General features: G+C 44.7%; 1 protein-coding gene across 2 annotated transcripts in view; it reads left to right on the top strand.

The window, feature by feature from the left end:
• Nucleotides 1–26529, top strand: part of LOC138296808 (exportin-5-like) — a 1097230-nt gene that overhangs the window by 80847 nt on the left and 989854 nt on the right. For both annotated transcript variants that reach the window (XM_069236256.1, XM_069236254.1), the window contains exons 3-4: nucleotides 18381–18453; nucleotides 18727–18864. In XM_069236256.1, coding sequence (XP_069092357.1) covers nucleotides 18381–18453; nucleotides 18727–18864 — 211 coding nt within the window. The remainder of the gene's footprint in view (nucleotides 1–18380; nucleotides 18454–18726; nucleotides 18865–26529) is intronic.

Genomic DNA, 26529 nt, shown 5'->3' with positions numbered 1-26529 from the left:
GGGTGTTCCCTTCCTAATTGCGACTCGCAGTGCAATGTAGGATTGTTTCGTGACCGCGAACGCGGGCGCAAACCAATCGCAGTTTGCACCCATTTCAAATGGGTGCTAACACTTTTGCAAAAGGGAAGGGGTCCCCATGGGACCCCTTCCCCATTTTGAATGTCACTGTAAACATTTTTTCAGGGTAGGCAGTGGTCCTGTGGACCACTGCCTGCCCTGAAAAAATGAAACGATAACGTTTCATTTTTCGTTTTTGTAATGCATCTCGTTTTCCTTTAAGGAAAACGGGCTGCATTACAAAAAAAAACTGCTTTATTGAAAAGCAGTCACAGACACGGTGGTCTGCTGTCTCTAGCAGGCCACCATCCCTGTGAGGGCTGCCATTCGCAAAGGGGTTGCAAAGTGCGACCCACCTCATGATTATTCATGAGGTGGGCATTTGTGAAGCCCTTGCGAATCACAGATGGTGTCAGGGACACCATCCTACATTCGGATTTGCGACTCGAAAATTAAGAGTCACTCTGACTCACAATTTGCGGGTCGCAAATCTGAACCTACCTACATGTTGCCCCAAATTCTTTAAGAAAGTCACAAAAGTGCACCCATGGTATATGTCGTACCCCTATAAAATATTTGTGAACTGTATTTTAGCATGGGTAAATACGATGTGTAGATTTGCTCATGTGAAAATCTATTGAGCATTTGCAAGTTCATTTTCCCTCCAGCCACTTTCTTCCCAACCCTGGAAGAAGTTCTAATTCTGCCATTGTCAGGAGTAAATGTCCAACCTTTCTTCTTATGGGAAAATATTAGAGAGAAGCTGGTGAAAATCTTTAAAACATGCAGGTTAGTAGGTTTGCAGACTCAAAGGCATTCCAGCCCTGGAACTATTGCTTACTGCTTCCTCCAGCCCCAGTATGCAGATCTGCAGAAAGGTGGAAAAATAAGGAAATTGCTACAGTAGGGATTGAAACTGCAAGTATTCAAGCCCTACTATGGTAGTAGCCCTGGCATAATCAGAGAGGCTATTATCAGCTCTTACATAATGAGACTGCTGCCATAATTTGTCGCCACACTACATGGCACCAAAGGGACAAGTAGATCTTTTTACAGGACAAGTAGATTTGAGAAGCAACCTGTCCCCTGGACAAGTAGATATTTTAATAAATTCCACACCCCTGCATAGTGATGTGTGGTTTAAGTTTGATAGAACACGTTTGGGTTGCTCAACGTAAAGAATTAAACATTGATGGATGATATGCTTTAAATAATGTCAACCACTGGTAATTACTTTAGATTGCATCCCAATCCTTTGAATTTTCTTTTCACTGTGGCACTATAGGCAAAGACCAGTCACAAATTGTTCAGTTGTGGCCTGTGCCAAGATGGAATAGTCCAGCCTACACTGCTCAATGTGGAACTATCCCATAAAATTCTGAGTTCCGGTTCTGTGACGATGACAGACATCCCATAATATTAACAGGGATTGTGAGTCCCACTCAGTCCTTTAGCCAATCAGGGAATCTTGCTGGTCTTCAGCTCTTTTCATGTTGTGCTTTCAGAGTATGTGGCGATCAGCACATCTCCTTTTGTTTTGATATTGAGAATGGCTATGGTCTAACCAAACGTGTCCTGTGAGATAATGGGTCCAGTGGCTGTCACTGGACCCTTTTCCATTGAAAGTTTGTGGATCTAAACCAGACACATAGTGGCCCGGTCACCATAGCCTGTGTAGGATGAGCATAAAGGGGCATTTAGTACAGAGCTACGTAGATGGTCATAGACAGCTCTTTCAGTCTCAGCTGTCCAGCATTGCAAGTCACCTTCTTTGGCTTATGTTTGCTGGCGTCCTCCCAGCCTTTTGGTACTCCACCTCATATACATCTCAGCATGTTACTCATAAACATCTAACACTTTAGGTGTTTTGAGCAGTCCCAGCTGATTTGCCAGACAGGGCCATAAGGCAGCCTCCACAGCTTGAGGCACAGGTGCATGTTACTCATGCCCATTAATCATGTGCCACCTGTTGGGTACAGGGATGCTAGTCTTGTGTGTTGAAAAGTGTGTTGAAAAGACTGCATCTTCAGGAAAATTTAGTACTCAGTTGTCGAGTGATGCACACTAAAATCGGGTACATTTTCTTCATGGGGTCCCAGAATGTGAGTCTCAAGTGCAGGCGGCATACAGACATGTTGGCTGTTGTCAGATCCCCATTTAGAGGGCTACTGGGCAAGCAAGGGTTACTGGCCCAACCATGGGAGTTGGGGCCTTATATTATTGATGTCCCAGGGCTTGAGCTACTATGGATCCTGAGCAACTGGATAAAGTCATGATTCAGGGTATGCCCCACTACTAGTCTGTCTCAAGGGTCCACTCTGACTCTGTTAAAGTCAAGTGTTCAATTGCCGCAGCTCTAACTAGCAAGCAAGTTCCTCTGGGCCAGACTGGCCTGAAATCCGTCTTGTGTGCTTACGCAGGCTCTGTGCGACTGTAGTGAACATGCCAAGTCCATGGGTGCTTTGAGTGACAAAAGCTGAATCAGGTAAGTACGCCTCACATGGCCCAAGAGTCTGTAGTCCGCAGTCGTAGAGTTCCTTACACAGGCACCCCACTGAAGTGACCAGAGTTTCTTTGAGGTTTTTCCCTCTTTTGGGGGGGGGAGGGGTGGTGTGACATGTATGACAGTGCACTGGTGCTCCCACAGGTGCTTCCCTTTTGAGGCAGGAGGTTCTGATCAGCTCTTTGCTGGTACCGGTGACTGGGATACAAGGTCAGTGGATGTTCTCTGTGCACGAGCTCTGGTCGGCTCTTAACAGCGAAATCCTTTTTTGTATCATTAAAAAAATAATTTAGCTTGGGTAGACATTGCTAATGCGAGCTGTTTAAAACTAAAATAATAATAATAATTTCCGTTTTTTTTTTTCCTTTTCTTTTTCTGGACAACATTTTTAAAAATGGCAGATGTGTTGCAGTTATGATGTAATGTTTCAGAAACTTGTATGCTTCATGTTTGTGCCAAAACATAGGTTTTGGGGGTCAAGTAGTCTCATAGAGACAAAAGAAAACTCCTCCGACCAACCCTTCTGGCATTTTCCAGAATGGCGGCTCTCTAAAGATGTGTTTTTGCCATCATGTTGGTAATTTATTTTAATATGGTTTGTTTCAGGGTTTCAGTTAATTCAAATTCGTAAACCTGACCGAAGGTGGTAGCAGAGGATCTTTACCTCCCAAAAGAGTATTGCTAACTACAAAATCTAAGGACTCCTTCAACAAAGAAAAATGTATCATATGCCAAAAGCTAACATCAACTGCGGCTGGACGAAGCGAGTTCAAGATGCTGCAGAAATACAGCAAGATGAAGTTCCCAAAAGATTGGAACTGATGATTGAAGAGGATCAAATATTTTATCATTGTAACAAGTGAACAAGTCGTATACAATGGAAAAAGCCTGGAAAACATTTGCCCAAAAAAATAGCAGAAACCATTGAATCACAACAAGAATCTGAGTCTTCTAAGAAAGTGATGACTACTAAACCTACTTCCCATCCACTTAGAAGATCGGCTTCCCCTCGTCAACCTCCAGCAATTGATCAGAAAGAAGAGGAGCTTCAATGTGTTATCTTTGGTTTAGCCAGAACAAGGGCCAAAGGGAGTGACGAAAGAACAAAGTACAGAGTATGTGAGTCTTCAAGGGCAAACATGTTTTTATCTGCAGCTAGTTTCTTCCAAGATGAAGTTTTCAGCTGAGTAGTTGATCTAAACAGCAAGGTGAATGTATTTGCAGTGGATTTGTGTGCCCTACCGAACTGCATGTATACTTCAGAAAATATTAACGTAGAATGAGCTCCCAGCAACAACATAACCACCAGCCTTCAGTTAAGTTTCCACTCTCTGAAAAATCAAATTAAGTTTTAAAGCTACTCGTGAGTGCTGGCTGCGGGTTTACACTCAGTGAGATCAGAGAAATAATGGCCAACATTGATGAAACTGTATTGATCCATAATAATGAAATTAAGATTTTTCTGGTGAGCATGTACAGTAACAGAATTAGTTTGTGACTTTAACAAAAAGAACGAGTTGTTTATGGTGTTCTCATCTGATTTGACTCATGAAGTTCTTGCTGCCAAAATAAGATTACAGGATGCAGTAAAATCAGCAGAAACCATTTTAAGAAATGTCCTTAAAGTTTTACAGTTTGGACTTAATGACATATGTTGTGATGCCCCAGAACTCGATATATATATATATATATGTTTGATGGCATGTGTAGCTGCAGATAAACATGCTGTGCACAGTCCGCCATCTGGTGTTGGGCTCGGAGTGTTACAAGTTGTTTTTCTTCGAAGAAGTCTTTTCGAGTCACGAGACCTAGTGACTCCTCCCATTTCGATTCCATTGCGCATGGGCGTCGACTCCATCTTAGATTGTTTTTTTTCCCGCCATTGGGTTCGGACGTGTTCCTTTTCGCTCCGTGTTTCGGGTCGGAAAGTTAGTTAGAATCTCGGAAAAAAACGTCGGTATTGTTTGCGTTCGGTATCGGGTTAGTTAGAACAAATCGACACCGAATTTTGAAGAGCTCAGGTGGCCCTTTGGGGTTTTTTCGATCCCCCGTCGGGGCCTGGTCGGCCCGGCCACGTGCGACTTCAAGGCTGATGGAACGGACCCCATTCCGCTTCTGCCCAAAATGCCATAACAAGTATCCGTATACGGATCAGCATCTGGTCTGTAACTTGTGCTTGTCCCCCCGAGCACAAGGAGGATACTTGTGAAGCCTGTCGAGCGTTTCGGTCGAGGAAGACGCTGAGAGACCGAAGAGCCAGGAGACTACAAATGGCGTCCACGCCGGCAGGTCAAGAATGTTTCGAGGAGGAAGAAAAAGCTTTCTCCGTCCACGAGTCGGATTCGGAAGAACTCAACGCCGAAGAAACGCCCAAAACCGTGAGTAAGACGTCGAAAATCAAGACTCACGAGAAGTCCACAAAAGCCCAGGGGACGCCACCGCCAACAGGCCATGGCTTAACCTGAAAACTAGGTGACCGATCCAAGGCACCGAAAAAGGGCATGCTGGTGTCGAAGTCATCCGACTCCGGTCGAGATACCGCCACACAGCAACCTCGGAGCCGAGACAGCGGCTCCGAGAAACTTCTGCACAGCGGCACCGAAGAATTTTGGCACCGAGACACCACGCCGAAAACAAAGAGGGTTTCTTCGGAGCCTAAAAAGACTTCCGAAAAGGTTTCGGTTCCGAAACATCCAGCCTCGGAGACGAAAACTAGTTCCTATACAGAGGAACAAGGATTAACCTCCCAATTACATAGATTTGGAGAGGAGCTTCAAGCTGTAGAGCCTGACTACACGCAAAGAAGGCTTCATATTCATGAGGCCACAGGGAAGATAACCACTCTTCCCCCAATCAAAATAAAAAGGAAACTTGCCTTTCAACAAAAGGACAAGCAACCACAGGCAAAGGTGGCAAGGAAAACAACCCCACCACCGTCTCCACCACCATCAATACATGCATCACCAGCAACAACTCCACCACTGATGCACTCACCAGCTCATACTACAATGAGTCAGGATGATCCCGATGCATGGGACCTTTACGATGCTCCAGTGTCTGACAACAGCCCAGACTCCTATCCTACAAAACCGTCACCACCTGAGGACAGTACATCCTACACACAGGTGGTAGCAAGGGCAGCCGAATTTCACAACGTCACCTTACATTCTGAACCAATTGAGGATGACTTTCTGTTTAACACCCTATCCTCCACCCATAGCCAGTACCAAAGCCTTCCCATGCTCCCAGGAATGCTAAGACATTCAAAACAAATATTTCAGGATCCAGTTAAAGGCAGAGCCATAACTCCAAGGGTGGAGAAAAAGGACAAGCCACCGCCAACAGATCCAATCTATATTACGACACAACTAACACCAGACTCAGTAGTTGTCGGGCAGCTCGTAAGAGAGCCAACTCTCATACCTCAGGAGACGCACCACCTCCAGACAAGGAGAGCCGCAAATTTGATGCTGCGGGAAAAAGGGTTGCAGCACAAGCAGCAAATCAATGGCGTATTGCCAATTCACAAGCACTTTTGGCAAGATGCGACAGAGCTCATTGGGATGAAATGCAACATTTCATCGAACACTTACCCAAGGAGTTCCAAAAAAGAGCGCAACAAGTGGTGGAAGAGGGACAAAGTATCTCAAATAATCAGATACGGTCTTCCATGGATGCAGCAGATACAGCTGCAAGGACAATAAACACTGCAATCACAATACGAAGGCACGCATGGCTGCGCACTTCAGGGTTCAAGCCGGAAATCCAACAAGCTGTGCTCAATATGCCATTTAATGAACAGCAATTGTTTGGGCCGGAGGGAGACACTGCCATTGAGAAACTCAAAAAAGACACCGATACAGCCAAAGCCATGGGCGCGCACTACTCCCCGCAGAGCAGAGGCACATTTCGAAAAACACCTTTTAGGGGAGGGTTTCGAGGTCAACCCACAGAAACCACAACCTCACAAACAAGGCCTACTTACCAGGGTCAATATCAGAGGGGAGGTTTTCGGGGGCAATATAGAGGGGGACAATTCCCAAGAAATCAAGGAAAATTCCAAGGCCCCAAAACTCCTCAAAATAAAAAGTGACTCACAAGTCACAGAACCCCATCACATAACACCTGTGGGGGGAAGACTAAGCCAATTTTACAAACTTTGGGAGGAAATAACAGACACTTGGGTCTTAGCAATTATCCAGCATGGTTATTGCATAGAATTTCTCCAATTCCCTCCAAACGTCCCACTGAAAACACACAATATGTCAAAACAACATATAGATTTTCTAGGACTAGAAGTTCAAGCATTGCTACAAAAGCACGCAATAGAATTAGTACCAAATCTACAAAAAAACACAGGAGTTTACTCACTGTACTTTCTAATACCCAAAAAGGACAAAACTCTGAGACCAATACTAGATCTCAGAACACTAAATACCTACATCAAATCAGACCACTTTCACATGGTCACGTTACAAGACGTAATCCCACTGCTCAAACAGCAAGACTACATGACCACATTAGACCTAAAAGATACGTACTTCCATATACCAATACATCCTTCACACAGAAAATACCTAAGGTTCGTATTCCAAGGAATACATTACCAATTCAAAGTGTTGCCATTCGGAATAACAACTGCGCCAAGAGTTTTTACAAAATGCCTGGCAGTAGTAGCTGCACATATCAGAAGGCAGCAAATACATGTGTTCCCGTACTTAGACGACTGGTTAATCAAAACCAACACGCTAAGACAGTGTTCACAGCACACAAAATATGTCATACAGACCCTTCACAGGCTAGGTTTCTCCATCAAGTACGCGAAGTCACACCTTTTGCAGGGTCAAACACAGCAATACTTATGAGCGACAATCAACACAGCAAAAGGGATTGCCACTCCAAGTCCACAAAGGGTTCAAACATTTCACAAGGTAATACAGGCCATGTATCCAACACAAAAGATACAAGTCAAAATGGTAATGAAACTCCTAGGCATGATGTCTTCATGCATAGCCATTGTCCCAAACGCAAGATTGCACATGCGGCCCTTACAACAGTGCCTAGCATCACAATGGTCACATGCACAGGGTCAACTTCTAGATCTGGTGTTGATAGACCGCCAAACCTACATCTTGCTTCTATGGTGGAACAGTACAAATTTAAACCGAGGGCGGCCTTTCCAAGACCCAGTGCCACAATACGTCATAACGACGGATGCTTCCATGACAGGGTGGGGAGCACACCTCAATCAACACAGCATCCAAGGACAATGGGACATACATCAGAGGCAGTTTCACATAAATCACTTAGAACTGTTAGCAGTATTTCTAGCGCTGAAAGCATTTCAACCCATAATAACCCACAAATACATTCTTGTCAAAACAGACAACATGACAACAATGTATTATCTAAACAAACAAGGAGGGACACACTCGACACAGTTGTGCCTCCTAACACAAAAAATATGGCATTGGGCGATTCACAACCACATTCGCCCAATAGCACAATTTATTCCAGGGATTCTCTCGAGATCACCAACAAACCCACGAATGGGAAATTCACCCCCAAATACTAAACAATTACTTTCAAATTTGGGGAACACCTCAAATAGATCTATTTGCAACAAAGGAAAACTCAAAATGCCAAAACTTCGCATCCAGGTACCCACAAGATCAATCCCAAGGCAATGCTCTATGGATGAACTGGTCAGGGATATTTGCGTACGCTTTTCCCCCTCTCCTTCCATATCTAGTAAACAGGTTGAGTCAAAACAAACTCATACTAATAGCACCAACATGGGCAAGGCAACCTTGGTACACAACACTACTAGACCTTTCAGTAGTACCTCATGTCAAACTACCCAACAGACCAGATCTGTTAACACAACACAAACAGATCAGACATCCAAATCCAGCATCTTTGAATCTAGCAATTTGGCTCCTGAAATCCTAGAATTCGGACACTTAGACCTCACACAAGAATGTATGGAGGGCATAAGATAAGCTAGGAAACCTACCACTAGACACTGCTATGCAAATAAGTGGAAAAGATTTGTGTATTACTGCCATAATAATCAAATTCAGCCATTACACGCATCTCCAAAAGATATAGTAGGATATTTACTACATTTGCAAAAATCAAATCTAGCTTTCTCTTCCATAAAGATACATTTCACCGCAATATCAGCTTACCTGCAAATTACTCATTCAACTTCACTATTTAGAATACCAGTCATTAAAGCGTTTATGGAAGGCCTAAAGAGAATTATACCACCAAGAACACCACCTTTTCCCTCATGGAACCTCAACATTGTCTTAACAAGACTCATGGGCCCACCTTTCGAGCCCATGCATTCTTGTGAAATGCAATACTTAACGTGGAAAGTTGCATTTTTGATTGCCATCACATCTCTAAGAAGAGTGAGTGAGATTCAAGCATTTACCATACAAGAACCATTTATTCAAATACATAAAAATAAAGTAGTTCTAAGGACAAATCCAAAATTTTTACCAAAGGTTATCTCACCGTTCCACTTAAATCAAACAGTAGAATTACCAGTGTTCTTCCCACAGCCAGATTCTGTAGCTGAAAGAGCACTACATACATTAGACATCAAAAGAGCACTAATGTACTACATTGACAGAACAAAACTAATTAGAAAAACAAAACAACTATTTATTGCCTTTCAAAAACCTCATACAGGAAATCCAATTTCAAAACAAGGCATTGCTAGGTGGATAGTTAAGTGTATTCAAACCTTCTATCTTAAAGCAAAGCGAGAGCTGCCTATTACACCAAAGGCACACTCAACCAGAAAGAAAGGTGCTACCATGGCCTTTCTAGGAAATATTCCAATGAACGAAATATGTAAGGCAGCAACATGGTCTACGCCTCATACATTTACCAAGCACTACTGTGTAGATGTGTTAACTGCACAACAAGCCACAGTAGGTCAAGCTGTACTAAGAACATTATTTCAAACTACTTCAACTCCTACAGGCTGAACCACCGCTTTTGGGGAGATAACTGCTTACTAGTCTATGCACAGCATGTGTATCTGCAGCTACACATGCCATCGAACGGAAAATGTCACTTACCCAGTGTACATCTGTTCGTGGCATTAGTTGCTGCAGATTCACATGCGCCCACCCGCCTCCCCGGGAGCCTGTAGCCGTTTAGAAGTAGATCTTGAACATTTGTACATTTGTAAATATATTACTTTAACCTTCATTTGTACATACGTATTTATTCCATTGCATGGGCACTATTATTAGCATACACAACTCCTACCTCACCCTCTGCGGGGAAAACAATCTAAGATGGAGTCGACGCCCATGCGCAATGGAATCGAAATGGGAGGAGTCCCTCGGTCTCGTGACTCGAAAAGACTTCTTCGAAGAAAAACAACTTGTAACACTCCGAGCCCAACACCAGATGGCGGACTGTGCACAGCATGTGAATCTGCAGCGACTAATGCCACGAACAGATGTACACTGGGTAAGTGACATTTTCCATATATATCATGGGAGTAAACAAGAATGCCTGATGTTGTCTTAATATTTTTTACATCATTGTTTAATATCCGCAATTTAAAACTGTTACAAACTAAAGTTCTTGAGTTTGGAACAGAAGCCAACAACATTCATGATGGTTTTGAGGATATAAGCGAAGAAGTGAAAGACGAATCCCATGAACCGACAAGCTTATGCTGTGCAAATTTGTCGTCTTCAAATCATGTTTTATGAATTACATCACGGCAAAAGGAAAACTCTGCTACACATTATGACTGCAATCTATGACAAGTGACCAATAGAGAGCTAATCACTTTAATGATTAGGATTGGTGTATCAACAAGTTATAATGGCATAGTATGGAGAAGGAACTTGTTAGCAGCGCATGCTGTAAAATCTTATGAATCCAGCAGTACACCGCTTCTTAGTCACTTTACCAGGAAAGGATTTACAGTTGCTGCTCTTGATAATTTTGATCTTGAAAACAGCTCTTCTTTGTCTGGAACATCCAGCACACATGATACCACCATGGTGCTTTATCAAGAATGTCAGATGTAGGCATAAACAAACGAAGCTGCAAACTTATAACATAGCTGCCTTGCCAACATGTGCAAAGTCACTACAAGCCATCAACACGTACCAGTTTACCCAAAAGTTTCAAAGTGGCGGAGGACATGGATCTTCTTTTAACTGATGTTGCGGTCAGCAAAGCTGATTTAACAAAATTTATCATATTGCTTATTCGCTGTGGACTGAAGGATGAAGAAAAGCCAGTTCCTCCGTGGGCTGGAATTCATGCTCTGATCTCTCAGAATATTGTCCCACTTTAAATGGTTGGGTTTTTACCAGTAATGCCATCTCCATTCACAAACTACGCAACAGTATACACGGCTCTAAAAAAAAAAAAAAATCAAAAATGTGCATGCTCAACTTCTGCCCATCCTGATAATTTTCTGCAAAGAAGGTGTGTAAGGAAATGGCTTCCTGTTGCAATTACCCCCCATTTTGTGCCTGATGCTGACTTGACTGAGAAGTGTGCTGGGGCCCTGCTAACCAGGCCCCAGCACCAGTGTTCTTTCACCTAAAATGGCACATCCCTGGCACACAGATAAGTCCCTTGTAAAAGGTACCAGTGTTACCAAGGGCCCTGTGACCAGGGAAGGTCCCTAAGGGCTGCATCATATGTTGTGCCACCCTAAGGGACCCCTCACCTAACACATGCACACTGCCATTGCAGATTGTGTGTGTTGGTGGGGAGAAAAAGGCAAAGTTGACATGGCATCCCCCTGAGGATGCCATGCACACAAAATGCGGTCTGTGGCATAGGCAAGCCACCTTCTAGCAGGCCTTACAGCCATAAGGCAGGGTGCACTATACCACAGGTGAGGGCATAGCTGCATGAGCAATATGACCCTACAGTGTCTAAGTCTATTCTTAGACATTGTAAGTACAGTGTGGTCATATTAAGTATATGGTCTGGGAGTTTGTCAAAAACAAACTCCACAGCTCCATAATGGCTACACTGAATACTGTGAAGTTTGGTATCAAACTTCTCCGAATAATAAACCCACACTGATGCCAGTGTTGGATTTATTAAAAAAATGCACACAGAGGGCATCTTAGAGATGCCCCCTGTATTTTACCCAATTGTTCAGTGCAGACTGACGGTCTGTGCCAGCCTGCTGCTGAGAGTTGAGTTTCTGACCCCATGTGGTGAGGCCCTTTGTGCCCTCTGAGACCAGAAACAAAGCCTGCTCTGGGTGGAGGTGCTTCACACCTCCCCCCCTGCAGGAATTGTAACACCTAGCAGTGAGCCTCAAAGGCTCAGGCTTCATGTTACAATGCCCCAGGGCACTCCAGCTAGTGGAGATGCCCGCCCCCTGGACACAGCCCCCACTTTTGGCAGCAAGTCCAGAGGAGATAATGAGAAAAACAAGGAGTCGTCACCCACCAGTCAGGACAGCCCCTAAGGTGCCCTGAGCTGAGGTGACCTCTGCCTTTAGAAATCCTCCATCTTGGTTTTGGAGGATTCCCCCAATAGGAATAGGGAGGAGGCACAAAGAGGGTGTAGCCACCCTCCAGGACAGTAGCCATTGGCTACTGCCCTCCCAGACCTAAACACACACCCTTAATTCAGTATTTAGGGGCACCCCAGAACCCCGAAAATCAGATTCCTGCAACTTAAGAAGAAGAAGGACTGCTGACCTGAAGCCCTGCAGAGAAGACAGATAACTGCTTTGGCCCCAGCCCTACCGGCCTGTCTCCCCATTTCGAGAAAAACGGCAACAGCGATGCATCCAACAGGTTCCAGCGACCTCTAAAGCCTCAGAGGACTGCCCTGCATCTAAAACGAACAAGAAGCTCCCGAGAACAGCGTCCCTGATCACCACAAACCTGCAACTTTGCAACAAAGAAGCAACTTTTAAAGACCACACGTTTCCCACTGGAAGCGCGAGACTTTCCACTCTGCACCCGACACCCCCGGCTCGACCTGCGGAGAACTAACACTACAGGGAGGACTCCCCAGCGACTGCAAGCCCGTGAGTAGCCAGAGTGGACCCCCCCGGAGCCCCCACAGTGACACCTGCAGAGGAAATCCAGAGGCTCCCTCTGACTGCGACTGGTACTGCAAGGAACCAGACGCCTGGAAACAGCACTGCACCCGCAGCCCCCAGGACCTGAAGGAACCGAACTCCAGTGCAGGAGCGACCCTCTGCCTAGCCCAGGTGGTGGCTACCCCGAGGAGCCCCCCCCCGTGCCTGCCTGCATCGTTGAAGAGACCCCCGGGTCTCCCATTGATTTCTGTTGAAACCAGACGCCTGTTTTCAATCTGCACCCGGCCGCCCCTGTGCCGCTGAGGGTGTACTTTCTGTGCCTGCTTGTCCCCCCCCCCCCCCCGTCCCTCTCCCACAGTGCCCTACAAAACCTCCCTGGTCTGCCCTCTGAAGACGCGGGTACTTACCTGCTGGCAGACTGGAACCGGGGCACCCCTATTTCCATTGAAGCCTATGTGTTTTGGGCACCACTTTGACCTCTGCACCGGACCGGCCTTGAGCTGCTGGTGTGGTAACTTTGGGGTTGCCTTGAACCCCCAACGGTGTGCTATCTTGGACCCAACTTTGAACCCTGTAAGTGTTTTACTTACCTGTGAACTTAACAAATACTTACCTCCCCCAGGAACTGTTGATTTTTGCACTGTGTCCACTTTTAAAATAGCTGATTGCCATTTTTGTCAAAACTGTACATTCTATTGTGATTATTCAAAGTTCCTAGAATACCTGAGTGAAACACCTTTCATTTAAAGTATTATTTGTAAATCTTGAACCTGTGGTTCCTAAAATAAACTAAGAAAAGATATTGTTCTATATAGAAACCTATTGGCCTTGAGTAAGTCTTTGAGTGGGTGTTCCTCATTTATTTCCTGTGTGTATGTACAACAAATGCTTAACACACCCTCTGATAAGCCTACTGCTCGACCACACTACCACAAAATAGAGCATTCGATTATCTCTTTTTGCCACTATCTTACCTATCCGGGGAACCCTTGGACTCTGTGCATGCTATTTCTTACTTTCAAATAGTACATACAGAGCCAACTTCCTACAAGGTGTTTTCTGTATTGTAGCTGACTTTTTATGAGCAATCCAGAACAATTTGATAACCTTTTATCCTAGGCGTTTTCCACTTGACAAAGGTTGTGTTGAAATGTGCAGGAAGTTATCTCAGTGGATGTGGCATAGATGATGCACTTATTGAGGCTGACATTTTTGGAAGAAGACTGTCCAGTCAGTATTGAGCGGAACTTATTATTTCCATTTTCTTACAAGGCAGGCTCATCATATCTGAGGCTACAGAAACATTGCATTGGAATGCTTTCTGGAACAAGAATGTCAAATTGTTTTGCATATCTTATCTCAGAAGTGAACAGGGCACAGGGTGCATTTCATTCAGAAGAAATAATGGAAAGATGGGCAGTGTTCAATACGCTCAGTTCAAAATCAGAAAACCAAGTTTGTAGGGTTTGTTAAAAATGTGAAGAAAAATCAGAACTTTGCATGTACTGGGGAAATGTTTTACATATGAACGTTCTAGGGAAAAACTTGGTACATGCTGATCGGGAAAGTGATTGGGAGCTGCATCTGAAGACTGTGAAGTCACTGATTACTGTGTTTCATGAATTTCATTTCATACCTGAGATCTGGGTCCTGGTATTTGGAAAGAGCGAAGAAGCAAGAGATGGAAACACCATACCTCTACAAAAAGTTAATCCAAAGATATATTTTATGGTGAAGGAGAGGGAAGGTTCAATGCTGTTGGTGAGATATATATATATATATATATAATAACTGGAACAGGCGATTCAGAGATCACAGAAAAGCTCAGACATGTAAAAGTGACTGTTGCTCAGTGGCAGCTAGTTTACCATGAAGTACTTTCTATTTGCAATGTTTTCTAAGAGATGACCATTTTCAAAATTAATGGACCATCATGAAACTGTTCCTCACCAAGGAACTTACGGGAAAGAGAGGGGAACGTTTTAATAAACATGTGTTGACAGCCTTCTTTATTTCATGCAGCAGCAAGGAAACCCCTTTGAAATGACAGACTGTGCGATTACACAACTTCGTGACCGACCAATATGTGGATAACAATACAAAGACACGTCTACTAGATGTCCTAGAACACGCATTGAAACTATACGCAGAACTGAAGCAGGAAAGATTTGTATTGAAAGAGAAAATGCTGTTTGACATAATCACTGAAGCTAAACTTCAACATTTTCATTGCCATAGTAAGAGTTTCGTCCAACCAGCCACTACAAAACAGGTTACCAAAAAACAGCTTTCGGAAACACATAGAGAGATCGATACAACAAAAGAGAGGGGTGAATTTCTCAAGGACATTGTGTTGCATCATCTTGTTCCAACAAACAGGTTATTTGATGGAGCTGTTGCAACCAAATCAGTGAAGCACAAACTTGTACAAGAGCTCGATAAAAAGCTTTCAACTGATGAATTTAGATTTGAAAATGTGTCTTCATTGAAAACTGCTGTTGTTGTGGACTATGCCACAGTTGTGAATGGTCAGAATTTCATCCATGCAAAGCTTCAGAGAGGTCGTTCATACTGTTCTACAGATATCAAAGTCAGTGTGCACCTTGTAAGAATTACACATTGTCTTTGTCAGTTATCTTGAACTATCTGTCAAAGAATGTGAGAAAATTAGACAAATGTCTACAGGTGGAACCACTGACCTTGCCTACATCAAATATTCAATAACTATATCTGTGCAACTTGATAAAGTCTGGTCAGCAGCATCGAACTAGATGAACTTGGCGATGTTTACTCTCCAAAACATTGCTGAAGCTTCAGTCAACACTGAATTTCCAATTCTTACAAGTGTAATGATCCTCAATGAGGAGTTTGTGTCTGCAGAGAGATATTCAAAAGGTACGGGCCATATAGTTCAAGAACGTATCAGCAAATTGGAGGAAGCTGACCTTTGTGTTGTGCCACATGTTGAGTGGGTTCTCCGAAATGGTTCCAATCAAGTAATTGTACTGTGAAATGACAGATGATATTATTGTGCTACTTAGATTTGTTGTAATGTTCATAAGGCAAGGATTGTTAGATTTCTGGAAAAGTTATGGAACAGGTGAGAAAAGACACTTAATTCGGCTTCATATTCTGTACCAGAAACTTGACCCAGAGATGCCCACTGTTCTTATCAAGGTACATATTCTTAAGGGTGATGACTCTATGAGCAAAATTAGAACAAAGGTTGGAGTTTTAACTGCTGAACCTGTGAAGTTCCTAAGAGGATCTGCTGTGACATAAGAAGAATGTGACTTTAAAGACATAGAAAATACCTTGTGTGGGTGTGTGGAAAACCAGTTCTGTCACACATTTGACGATCTTTGGTACAGTGAGTTCCAGAGATCAGTCCCTCTAAGTGACCTTCCACTGACGTCATATTCTGTGTGGGGACAATATTTTAGATCCTGCATATGTAGAGAAAGATCAGTGTGAATTTGGTTGGGAAGATATTGATGGGGTGATATAACCTACAAAATTTCTAAAACATCTACCCACAGAACTTCCACGTACATATACTTGCAAAACCTGTGATACAAAAAGATGTCCCTGTAGATATGCTCTTCTCAAATGTTTACTATTCTGCAAATGTACCACAAGCGATTGCCGAAACAAATAGTGAACTATGAAAATGTCTAAAACAGGAGTGATAAACATTTTTTTTTATATTCAGATCATAAACATTGTTTGGTATATACAAAAAAGGATTAAACATTTTTTTTCATTTCTATATAGCTCTTCTTCCTCTATTATAGCTGCCATTTTGGAAAATGAAAATGGTTGCTCTCATGAGTTATTTTCTGTCTCTGACCCCATGACCTCCAAAACCTGTGGTTTTACACCAAAATGAAGATTATAGCTCTCATGGTTCTTGAAATATTGCATCATCATTGCAACACATCCGCCAATTAAAAAAATGTTGTCCAGAAAAATTCGGTCCGGATCAGCAATGTCTGCCCAAGCTAAATGACTTCTCTAATGAGCCAAACACACACATCAAAAATGAAAATCTCTGGAAACCAATTTTTTACAGAGGTATATCAGAGGGCTGGGGCTATCTCTTGGTCAGAGTTCTTTACTTAATGGTTATAGTTTGCTGAAACATGAACTACAATCTCTTATTTTCTATGTCTGGGCACCTTCAAATAATTACTTTTGTTTAACTAGCAGCAGCAGCCTTCAATGCTAGTTTTTCAATGTGAGTATTCGTTTAATGTGCCTTACACGCAATGAGCCAGCTGCTTGCGCTTGGTCCTGGTCTAAAGTGTCACAGACCTGCACGTTTATCCTCTTTAGGTTTGTTTGAATAAAACATAGATTAAAGTAGGTTAATACTCTTATTCATCCACAAGGCGGCACCAAATCATTTTGAAGTTCAAAAAAGCTTCAGGGATAGCGTTTATTTTTTAAGGATAGTGTTTAGTTTTTTCCTTAGGGCCATAGTAGTTTATATGACATGAATCTTTATTTTCCAGTGAGCAGTGGTGAGTTTATGCCGGTTTACATCCACCCCTTTTACTCAGAACCTTCTACAGGAAATTATAATGAAAAAAAAAATGAATACTGGTTTCGTAGCAAATTAAAGCATCATATTTGGAACTGTGTCCTGCGACTAGCGTTTGATAATGCGCGTGTTTCTGTTGGGCTGGGTTCTATATGTATGTACTACAAGGGCACCCACCACTGTAAAGTGTGTTTGTGTGTGTGTATATGTGTGTGTGTAATTGATGTTTTAAATTTTTTTTATTTTTATTGTTCTCTATAATGTTGGACATCAGTAGTAGAAGGAAGATGTGTATCTCCCTCAGCAGTTCTTCCGTCTCTAGCTGTCTTTAGCAGGGGCCATAACAAAACCCTTTTTGTTGTAGGACATACATTCAGTTTCTGTCTTGATGAAGACCCCATGAAAACTTGGTGCTAGGGATCAAAACGCAGATGCTTCCACTATATAATTTATTATATAAGCCAAAACTGAGACTTTATTTTTCTCTTTTTCGTTTCCTTCTCTGTGCACCTAATACTTGTTCCCTTGAACTAGTTGTCATCTATCTATTTATTTATCTTTTTTTTATTTTATTTTTTTAGATATTATTATAATGTTTACTGTAGATCTACTTTTTTCTTTGCATTTGGTTTCGTTGGGGTTGGTTCTGCTTGTCTCCCTAATATGCTAATTGTTGAATTGATTCCAAAGGAACCACTGTTTATCATAGGATGGAATTATTCTATAGTTTACTAATCTGTAAAATACCACTTGCTAGGAAATATTTAGCTGTTAGAGCACACTATAGGAGGTAAGTAAAGATTCTCTTTTTGGCAGATCACACAAACTGTAAGGAAGTGTTGACTTGTACTTTCCTACCCATTGGCAGACCTGAGTTGGGGCTGGATCTTGGCTAATCAAAGTGCTGTTGAGATCTATACCCATTGAAGCAGAGCCCAATGCGATATTCTGCTTTTTCCTCCATAGGTGGAGTTTGCCCCAAATATTTTATTTGCGCTAAATCTTTTCCAGTATGTGAAATATCAAACATTCAATTTTAATGTAAGATCAAACTTGCAAGGCATGTAACCAAAGACGACCACCCCTTTCTTGTGTCCAACTATTGCACAAGTGTTTTTGAAGTAGTACAATAGACATGTTTGTTTTGGTTTGTGTTTAGGAAAGTATTTGAATGTATGCAGTTAGTAATCAGTTGTATCTTTCTTTTTTAGGGCACGCTGGGCAGAAATGTCAGAGAATGAAAAACAGTTATTGAAGATAAATGTGATGAGCTTGATTAGCAATGTGAGTACCGAGAAAAGGGTCTGGCTGTGCAAAGGGATAGCAACTTGAGGGTGGCAGTAAAACATAGAAGTGTGCAGGAGGACACTGTTGTAAATGTACAGTAGCTTTTATGTAGAGAATAGAGTGGTACTGGAAAGTGGCCACTGCTGTATTTGGAGTTTTCCTCTGCCTGTTAGGTTATTATATAGTATGTTCTTCATTTTGTTTCTTGCATAGTGTTGTTTTGTACTGCTTCCCTGCTGAGCCTTTAATAGACTTCTTTCTCCATCGCAGGGAGTCAAACACATTACGCTAGAGAAAACTGACATTAAAGTAGGCTTTGCTCGTGTTGTGGTGGAGATGATAAAACACGATTGGCCAGATCAGTGGCCAAAATTGCTACCAGAATTGGATGCAGTTGCTAAAAAACAGGTATGTACAATATTCTGGTTTTCTGAAATTCATTGGGCTTTAGTTGATCGCAGTACTTCCTAAAGTCAGTACCCTTACTTTTCATGATATACATTCAGAATTGTTCCATTTATATCAAATGGGCTATATGTTCATTATTAATGAGAAGTTAAAAGATTTCAGATTATCTGCAAAGTTTTATTGTATGCCGTGTGAATTGAATATATGATGGCTGTAGGAAGTTGGCTCTGTATGCACTATTTCAAAGTAAGGAATAGTATGCACAGAGTCCAAGGGTTCCCCTTAGAGGTAAGATAGTGGCAAAAAGAGATAATACTAATGCTCTATTTTGTGGTAGTGTGGTCGAGCAGTACGCTTATCAAAGGAGTAGTGTTAAGCATTTGTTGTACACACACAGGCAATAAATGAGGAACACACACTCGGAGACAATTCCAGGCCAATAGGTTTTTGTATAGAAAAAATATATTTTCTTAGTTTATTTTAAGAACCACAGGTTCAAGATTTACAAACAATACTTTAAATGAAAGGTATTGCAGGTAGGTACTTTAGGAACTTTGAATAATCAAAATAGCATACACAGTTTTCAAATAAATCGCATATAGCTATTTTAAAACTAGACACTTAGGCAATTTTCACAGTTCCTAGGGGGAGTAAGAGTTTGTTAGTTCTTGCAGGTAAGTAAAACCACCTACGGGGTTCAAGTTTGGGTACAAGGTAGCCCACCGTTGGGGGTTCAGAGCAACCCCAAAGTTACCACACCAGCAGCTCAGGGCCGGTCAGGTGCAGAGGTCAAAGAGGTGCCCAAAACGCATAGGCTTCAATGGAGAAGGGGGTGCCCCGGTTCCAGTCTGCCAGCAGGTAAGTACCTGTGTCTTCGGAGGGCAGACGAGGGGGGTTTTGTAGGGCACCGAGGGGGAGGGTGGGGGGGGACACAAGTTAGCACAGAAAGTACACCCTCAGCAGCACAGGGCGGCCGGGTGCAGTGTGCAAACACACGTCGGGTTTCCAATGGAAATCAATGGGAGACCAAGGGGTCTCTTCAGTGATGCAGGCAAGGGGGGGGGGGGACTCCTCGGGGTAGCCACCACCTGGGCAAGGGAGAGGGCCTCCTGGGGGTCACTCCTGCACTGGAGTTCCGATCTTTCAGGTCCTGGAGGCTGCGGGTGCAGAGTCTTTTCCAGGCGTCGGGATCTGGGAGTCAGGCAGTCCCGGTCAGGGGGAGCCTCGGGATTCCCTCTGCAGGTGTCGCTGTGGGGGTTCAGGGGGGCCAACTCTGGCTACTCACGGTCTCGCAGTCGCCGGGGAGTCCTCCCTGAAGTGATTGTTCTCCACAAGTCGAGCCGGGGGCGTCGGGTGCAGAGTAGCAAGTCTCACGCTTCTGGCGGGAAACGCAAGTTGGTTTAAAGTTGTTCCTTCGTTACAAAGTTGCAGTCTTGGGTGAACAGAGCCGCTGTCCTCGTGAGTTTTTTGGTCCTTCTAGAGCAGGGCAGTCCTCTGAGGATTCAGAGAGCGCTGGTCCCTGGGGAAAGCGTCGCTGGAGCAGTGTCTTCAGAAGTGGGGAGACAGGCCGGTAGAGCTGGGGCCAAAGCAGTTGGTGTCTCCGTCTTATCTGCAGGGTTTTTCAGCTTAGCAGTCCTCTTCTTCTCAGGTTGCAGGAATCTGAGTTCCTAGGTTCAGGGGAGCCCCTAAATACAGAATTTAGGGGGGTGTTTAGGTCTGGGAGGGCAGTAGCCAATGGCTACTAGCCCTGAGGGTGGCTACACCCTCTTTGTGCCTCCTCCCAAGGGGTGGGGGTCACATTCCTATCCCTATTGGGGGAATCCTCCATCTGCAAGATGGAGGATTTCTAAAAGTCAGTCACTTCAGCTCAGGTTGCCTTAGGGGCTGTCATGACTGGTCAGTGACTCCTCCTTGTTTTTCTCATTATCTCCTCCGGCCTTGCCGCCAAAAGTGGGGCCGTGGCCGGAGGGGGCGGGCAACTCCACTAGCTGGAATGCCCTGTGGTGCTGTAACAAAGGGGGTGAGCCTTTGAGGCTCACCGCCAGGTGTTGCAGTTCCTGCAAGGGGGAGGTGATAAGCATCTCCACCCAGTACAGGCTTTGTTACTAGCCACAGAGTGACAAAGGCACTCTCCCCATGTGGCCAGAACATGTCTCGAGTGTGGCAGGCTGCTAAAACCTGTCAGCCTACACGGATAGTTAGTTAAGGTTTCAGGTGGCACCTCTAAGGTGCCCTCTGGGGTGTATGTTACAATAAAATGTACACTGGCATCAGTGTGCATTTATTGTGCTGAGAAGTTTGATACCAAACTTCACAGTTTTCAGTGTAGCCATTATGGTACTGTGGACTTTGTGTATGACAGACTCCCGAACCAAATACTCTTATGGCTACCCTGCACTTACAATGTCTAAGGTTTTGCTTAGACACTGTAGGGGCACATTGCTCATGCACTGGTGCCCTCACCTATGGTATAGTGCACCCTGCCTTAGGGCTGTAAGGCCTGCTAGAGGGGTGACTTATCTATACTGCATAGCAGTGTGAGGTTGGCATGGCACCCTGAGGGGAGTGCCATGTCGACTTACTCGTTTTGTCCTCACCAGCACACACAAGCTGGCAAGCAGAGTGTGTGTGCTGAGTGAGGGGTCCCCAGGGTGGCATAAGACATGCTGCAGCCCTTAGAGACCTTCCCTGGCATCAGGGCCCTTGGTACCAGGGGTACCAGTTACAAGGGACTTACCTGGATGCCAGGGTGTGCCAATTGTGAAAACAAAAGTACAGGTTAGGGAAAGAACACTGGTGCTGGGGCCTGGTTAGCAGGCCTCAGCACACTTTCAAATAAAAACTTAGCATCAGCAAAGGCAAAAAGTCAGGGGGTAACCATGCCAAGGAGGCATTTCCTTACAATGGCATTGACATTCGTAGGAAAAAAAGTATGCACCACATTCAAGATTCCATGGTAGAGGGACTTGTGCAAAGTTACATCTTTCTGAAAGCACTAGGAACACGTGGGATGCTGGAAATCATGTTCACAACTTAATCATGCAAGCAAATGTTCCCAAACCTTGCAGGTTTAGCTAAAGTTCTGGATGAAGTATGTTTCGCTGTCTAGCTGCTTGCTTTCCTTTCCACTTAGTTTAAAAATTGCCTATGTCAGACAACCCTGGAAAGCCTCTCAAAACGAATGCTGTCACTTTTAAAGCTTTACTTGAAACTTCTGTTGTGCAAACGGCCGTCTGTGCATGCGTGTCTCTCTAACCCCTCTAACAGTATTCCTTTGTTTTTCCTTCCCATGCAGGATGCATGGCATGCTGCTAAAATGACGAGATTCTATTTTTTAGTCATAACTGGCTTTAAAACTAATTACTTTGACTCCCTGTGCCAAACATGCTGTTCCTTTGTATCAAGCCACAGACAGGTAACATCCAGCAGGCTGGGGCATCCCAAACAAAGCCCGTTTGCTTGTCTGAGGAAAAACAAATGCAGTGAATTGTTGCAATTTTTATGCTGAAACTCACATGAGGTTAGTGAAGTCATTTTCTGTCTGGTGTAGGAAGCTGGCTCAGCATACAGTACATCAACATGAGATATAGTGTGCACAGTGTCCAGTGGATCCCCAGAGGCTAAACTAGATAATACTAATGCTCTCTTTTGTGGTAGTGTTGTCGAGCAGTGAGGCTTATCAGAGGGGTAGTGCTAAGCATTTGTTGCACACACTCAAAGTCTAACTCCAGGCCTATGTTTTCATATAGAAAAAATATACTTTGTTACTTTATTTCTAGAACCAAAAGGATCTTTGTGCAGGTAAGTACAGTTGTAAGTCTGTATCGGTCTTACATATTAAATATACTTTGTTTAGGTTTTGCTGGTAAAACAGTTTACAAGTAGCACTTTTCAGTTTCAAAAGTAGACTCTTAGTGCAATTTCTCATATAAAGCAATGCAGTCCTCGAGGAGGAAAAGCGTTAGCATAGTTTACAGGTAAGTACTTGGTTTACAGTCTCAGTCTTTGCGTGTCAGGATGTCCACTGGTTAGGGTTCAAGTTGACACCAAAAGTGTATCACCAGCAACACAGGGCTGGCCGGGCGCAGAGGTCAAAGTTGGAGTTGGATTTTCAGTAGAATCCTATGGAGACTGGGGGCACTTGGAAAGAAACAGATTGCTGGTAAGTACCCGCAACTACAGGGCATAGACCTGGAGAGTTTAAATGAGCACCAGGAGGGGGGCCCCTGGGTCAGCACCAAACACACACCCTCAGCGGCACTGGGGCGGCTGGGTGCAAACACCACGTCAGTCGCTTAATGCTTTTCAATGGGGAAACCCATGGATCAAAAAGATGCTGTTGGCTGGTTCCAGGGAGTCGGTTGTGGAAAACCAAAGGCTGGACAGGTAAGGTAGGTGCCCGCTGGGTGTTGCTAGCCTATTGTTGGGATTCCTCAAAGCCAGGGGGCTGTGCGTGCAGAGGTACCTTTGGGTGTCGGGAATTTTTGTCGGATCCGGACATTGTCAGGAGGGTCCTCTGGAATTTAGGCTGCCGGCGGCGTCATGTTGACCAGGACGGGTCAACCCAGGGTGGACTCTAGGTTGGAATTGTCTGGGGATCTTTTCTGGATCGGTGGGCCACCTGGACACAGGCCTTGGACATCTGGGCAGAGTGGACAGGGCTCACAGATCTGGGTAGCTCTGACTTCCTTCCTGGAAGTTTCTTGTGGACAGGGCCACTCTCCTCGAGAGTTCTTGGTCCTCTGGTGGACAGAGTCCTCTGGGGGTTTGTAGAGGTTGCTGGTCCTGCAGGATGCATCGCCTTTTTGGAGCAGGAGTCTTTGAACCTGCAGAAAGGCTGGTAGGGCTGGAGCCAAGGCAGTTCTCATCTGGAGTCTTTGCTGCTGAGGTCAGCTCTTCAGTCCTTCTTCTTCTTCTTCTTAGGTCTCCAGGAATCTGAAGACCAAGGTTCTGGGGTGCCCCTAAATACTAGATTTAGGGGCATTACAGGGTCAGAGGGTTGTAGCCAATGGCTACTGACCCAGAGGGTGGCTGCACCACTCCCTTTGTGTAGGCGGGCACAGTCCTACCCCTATTGGCTATTCTCCTCCAAAGCAAGATGGAGGATTCTGCAGGGAGGGGTCACTTCAGTTCTGAACACCCTAGAGGTGTCCCAGCAGAAGTGGTCACTCCTCCTGGTTTTCCCTAAATTTCCCACCCGACCTGCCGCCAAATGTGGGGCCTGGTCTGGGTGGGGGGTGGCAGTCAAATCCACTAGCTGGAATACCATGGGGCAATGTAACATGAGGCCAGCCAAGTGTTGAAGTTCCTGCAAGGGGGGGAGGTGTGAAGCACCTCCACCAAGAGCAGGCTTTGTTCCTGACCCCAGAGAGCACAAAGGCTTTTGACCCATGGGGTCAGAAAGTTGTCTTAATGGCAGGCTGGCACAAACTGGTCAGCCTTATACTAAAGGGTTGGGTAAAATACAGGGGGCGTATCTAGGATGCCCTCTGTGTGCGTTGTTCAATAAATCAATCATGGAGCTGTGGAGGTTTTGAGGACAAACTGAGCCTGTGTAGTCAATATGGCTACACTGCACTTACAAGGTCTGAGAATTGACTTAGACACTGTAGGGGCATATTGCTCATGCAGTTATGCCCTCACCTGTTGTAGGAAAATGCCACTGTTGCATGGTTACCCCCACTTTTTGCCTAGTGTTGATGCCAACTTTGAAAGTGTGCTGAGACCCTGCTAACCAGGCCCCAGCACCATTGTTCTTTCCCTAAAACTGACCCTCTGTTTCCACAATTGGCACAACCCTGGCACACAGTTAAGTCCCTTATAAAAGGTACCCCTGGTACCAAGAGCCCTATGGCCAGGGAAGGTCTCTGAGGGCTGCAGCATGTATTATGCCACCCTGGGGACCCCTCACTCCTCTGCAGCTTGTGTGTGCTCCCCTCAGTGCCATGCCCACAAACCACTGCCTGTGGCATAGGCAAAACCTTACAGCCCAAAGGCAGGGTGCACTATACCCCAGGTGAGGGCATATATGCATGAGCACTATGCCCCTACAGTGTCTAAGTCCATTCTTAGACATTGTAAGTGCAGGGTAGCCGTATTAAGTATATGGTCTAGGTGTTTGTCAAAACGAACTCCACAGTTCCATAATGGCTACACTGAATACTGGGAAGTTTGGTATCAAACTTCTCAGCATGATAAACCCACACTGATGCCAGTGTGGGATTTATTGAGAAATGCACACAGAGAGCATCTTATAGATGACTAGTTTTTTACCACATGGGGTGAGTGCCTTTGTGCACTCTGTGGTCAGAAACAAAGCCTGTCCTGGGTGGAGGTGCTTCACACCTTCCCCCTACAGGAACTGTAATACCTGGTGGTGAGCCTCAAAGGCTCAGGCCTGGTGTTGCAGTACCCCAGGGCACTCTAGCCAGTGGAGATGCCTATCCCCCCCCCCCCCCCTGCCAACCCCCCTGGCCGAGCCCCCACTTTTGGGTGGCCCCCAACACTGCCTGACTGCAACTACCCGGGACGAAGATATCCGACGCCTGGAGAAGCACCGCATCCACAGCCCCCAGGACCAAGAGAAACCGACCACCAGTGCAGCAACGACCAATAGGCGTCCCTCACCCTTGCCCAGTCATTGGCTTTCCCGCGAAGCCCCCCTGTGCCCTGCCTACAGCGCCTAAGTGACCCCCGGGTCCCTCCATTGAGTTTTATCGAGAACCCGATGCCCTGTTTGCACACTGTACCTGGCTGCCCCTGTGCCGCTGAGGGTGTGGTTTCTGTGCCTACTTGGGGGGGGGGGGGGGGCCTGGTACTCTACTAAACCCCCCTGGTCTGCCCTCAGACAACACAGGTACTTACCTGCAAGCAGACCAGAACCGGAGTACCCCCTGTCTCAATAGGCGCCCATGTTATTTTGGCTTCTGTTTGACCTCTGCAGCTAACCGGCCCCGTGGTGCTGGGTGTTTGGGTTACCTTGAACCCCCAACGGTGGGCTACCTATACCCCGGAGATTGAACCCGTAAGTTTACTTACCTCAAAAACTGTACTTTATTTACCGCCCCCTGGAACTGTTGAAAATTGCTGTGTCCACTTTTAAAATAGCCTTTTGCCATTTTAGGAAAAACTGTACACAGTTGATTCCATTCAACGTTCTAAGTATTACTATGCAAGGTACCTTTCATTTAATGCACTTATCTGCTAAATGAATCTTGTGGCTCTAAAAATAAATTAAGAGAGAATATTTTTCTATATAAAAACCTATTGGTCTGGATTGAAGTCAGAGTGTGTGTTTACATGTATTGCTTGTGTGTGTACAACAAATGCTTCACGCTACCCTCTGATAAGCCTAACTGCTCGACCACACTACCACAAATAAAGCATCAGTATTATTTATTATTGCCCTGTCAAGCCTCTTGGGGAACCCCCTGGACTCTGTGGACACTACATCTCATTTTGATAGTGTATACAGAGCCAGCTTCCTACACCTGTGGTGTAGAGCACCCTGCCTTGGGGCTGTAAGGCCTGCTAAAGGGGTGACTTACCTATGCCACAGGCAGTGGTTGTAGGCATGGCACCGAGAGATGGGTGGCATGGTCAGTTTACCTTTTTCTCTCAAACAGCACACACAAGCTGCAATGGCAGTGTGCATGTGCTGTGTGA

Source organism: Pleurodeles waltl, chromosome 5, assembly GCF_031143425.1.
Source record: "Pleurodeles waltl isolate 20211129_DDA chromosome 5, aPleWal1.hap1.20221129, whole genome shotgun sequence".
Lineage (NCBI taxonomy): Eukaryota > Metazoa > Chordata > Amphibia > Caudata > Salamandridae > Pleurodeles > Pleurodeles waltl.
The sequence above is the reverse complement of the archived record's forward strand: the minus strand, read 5'-3'. Positions and strand labels throughout refer to the sequence as shown.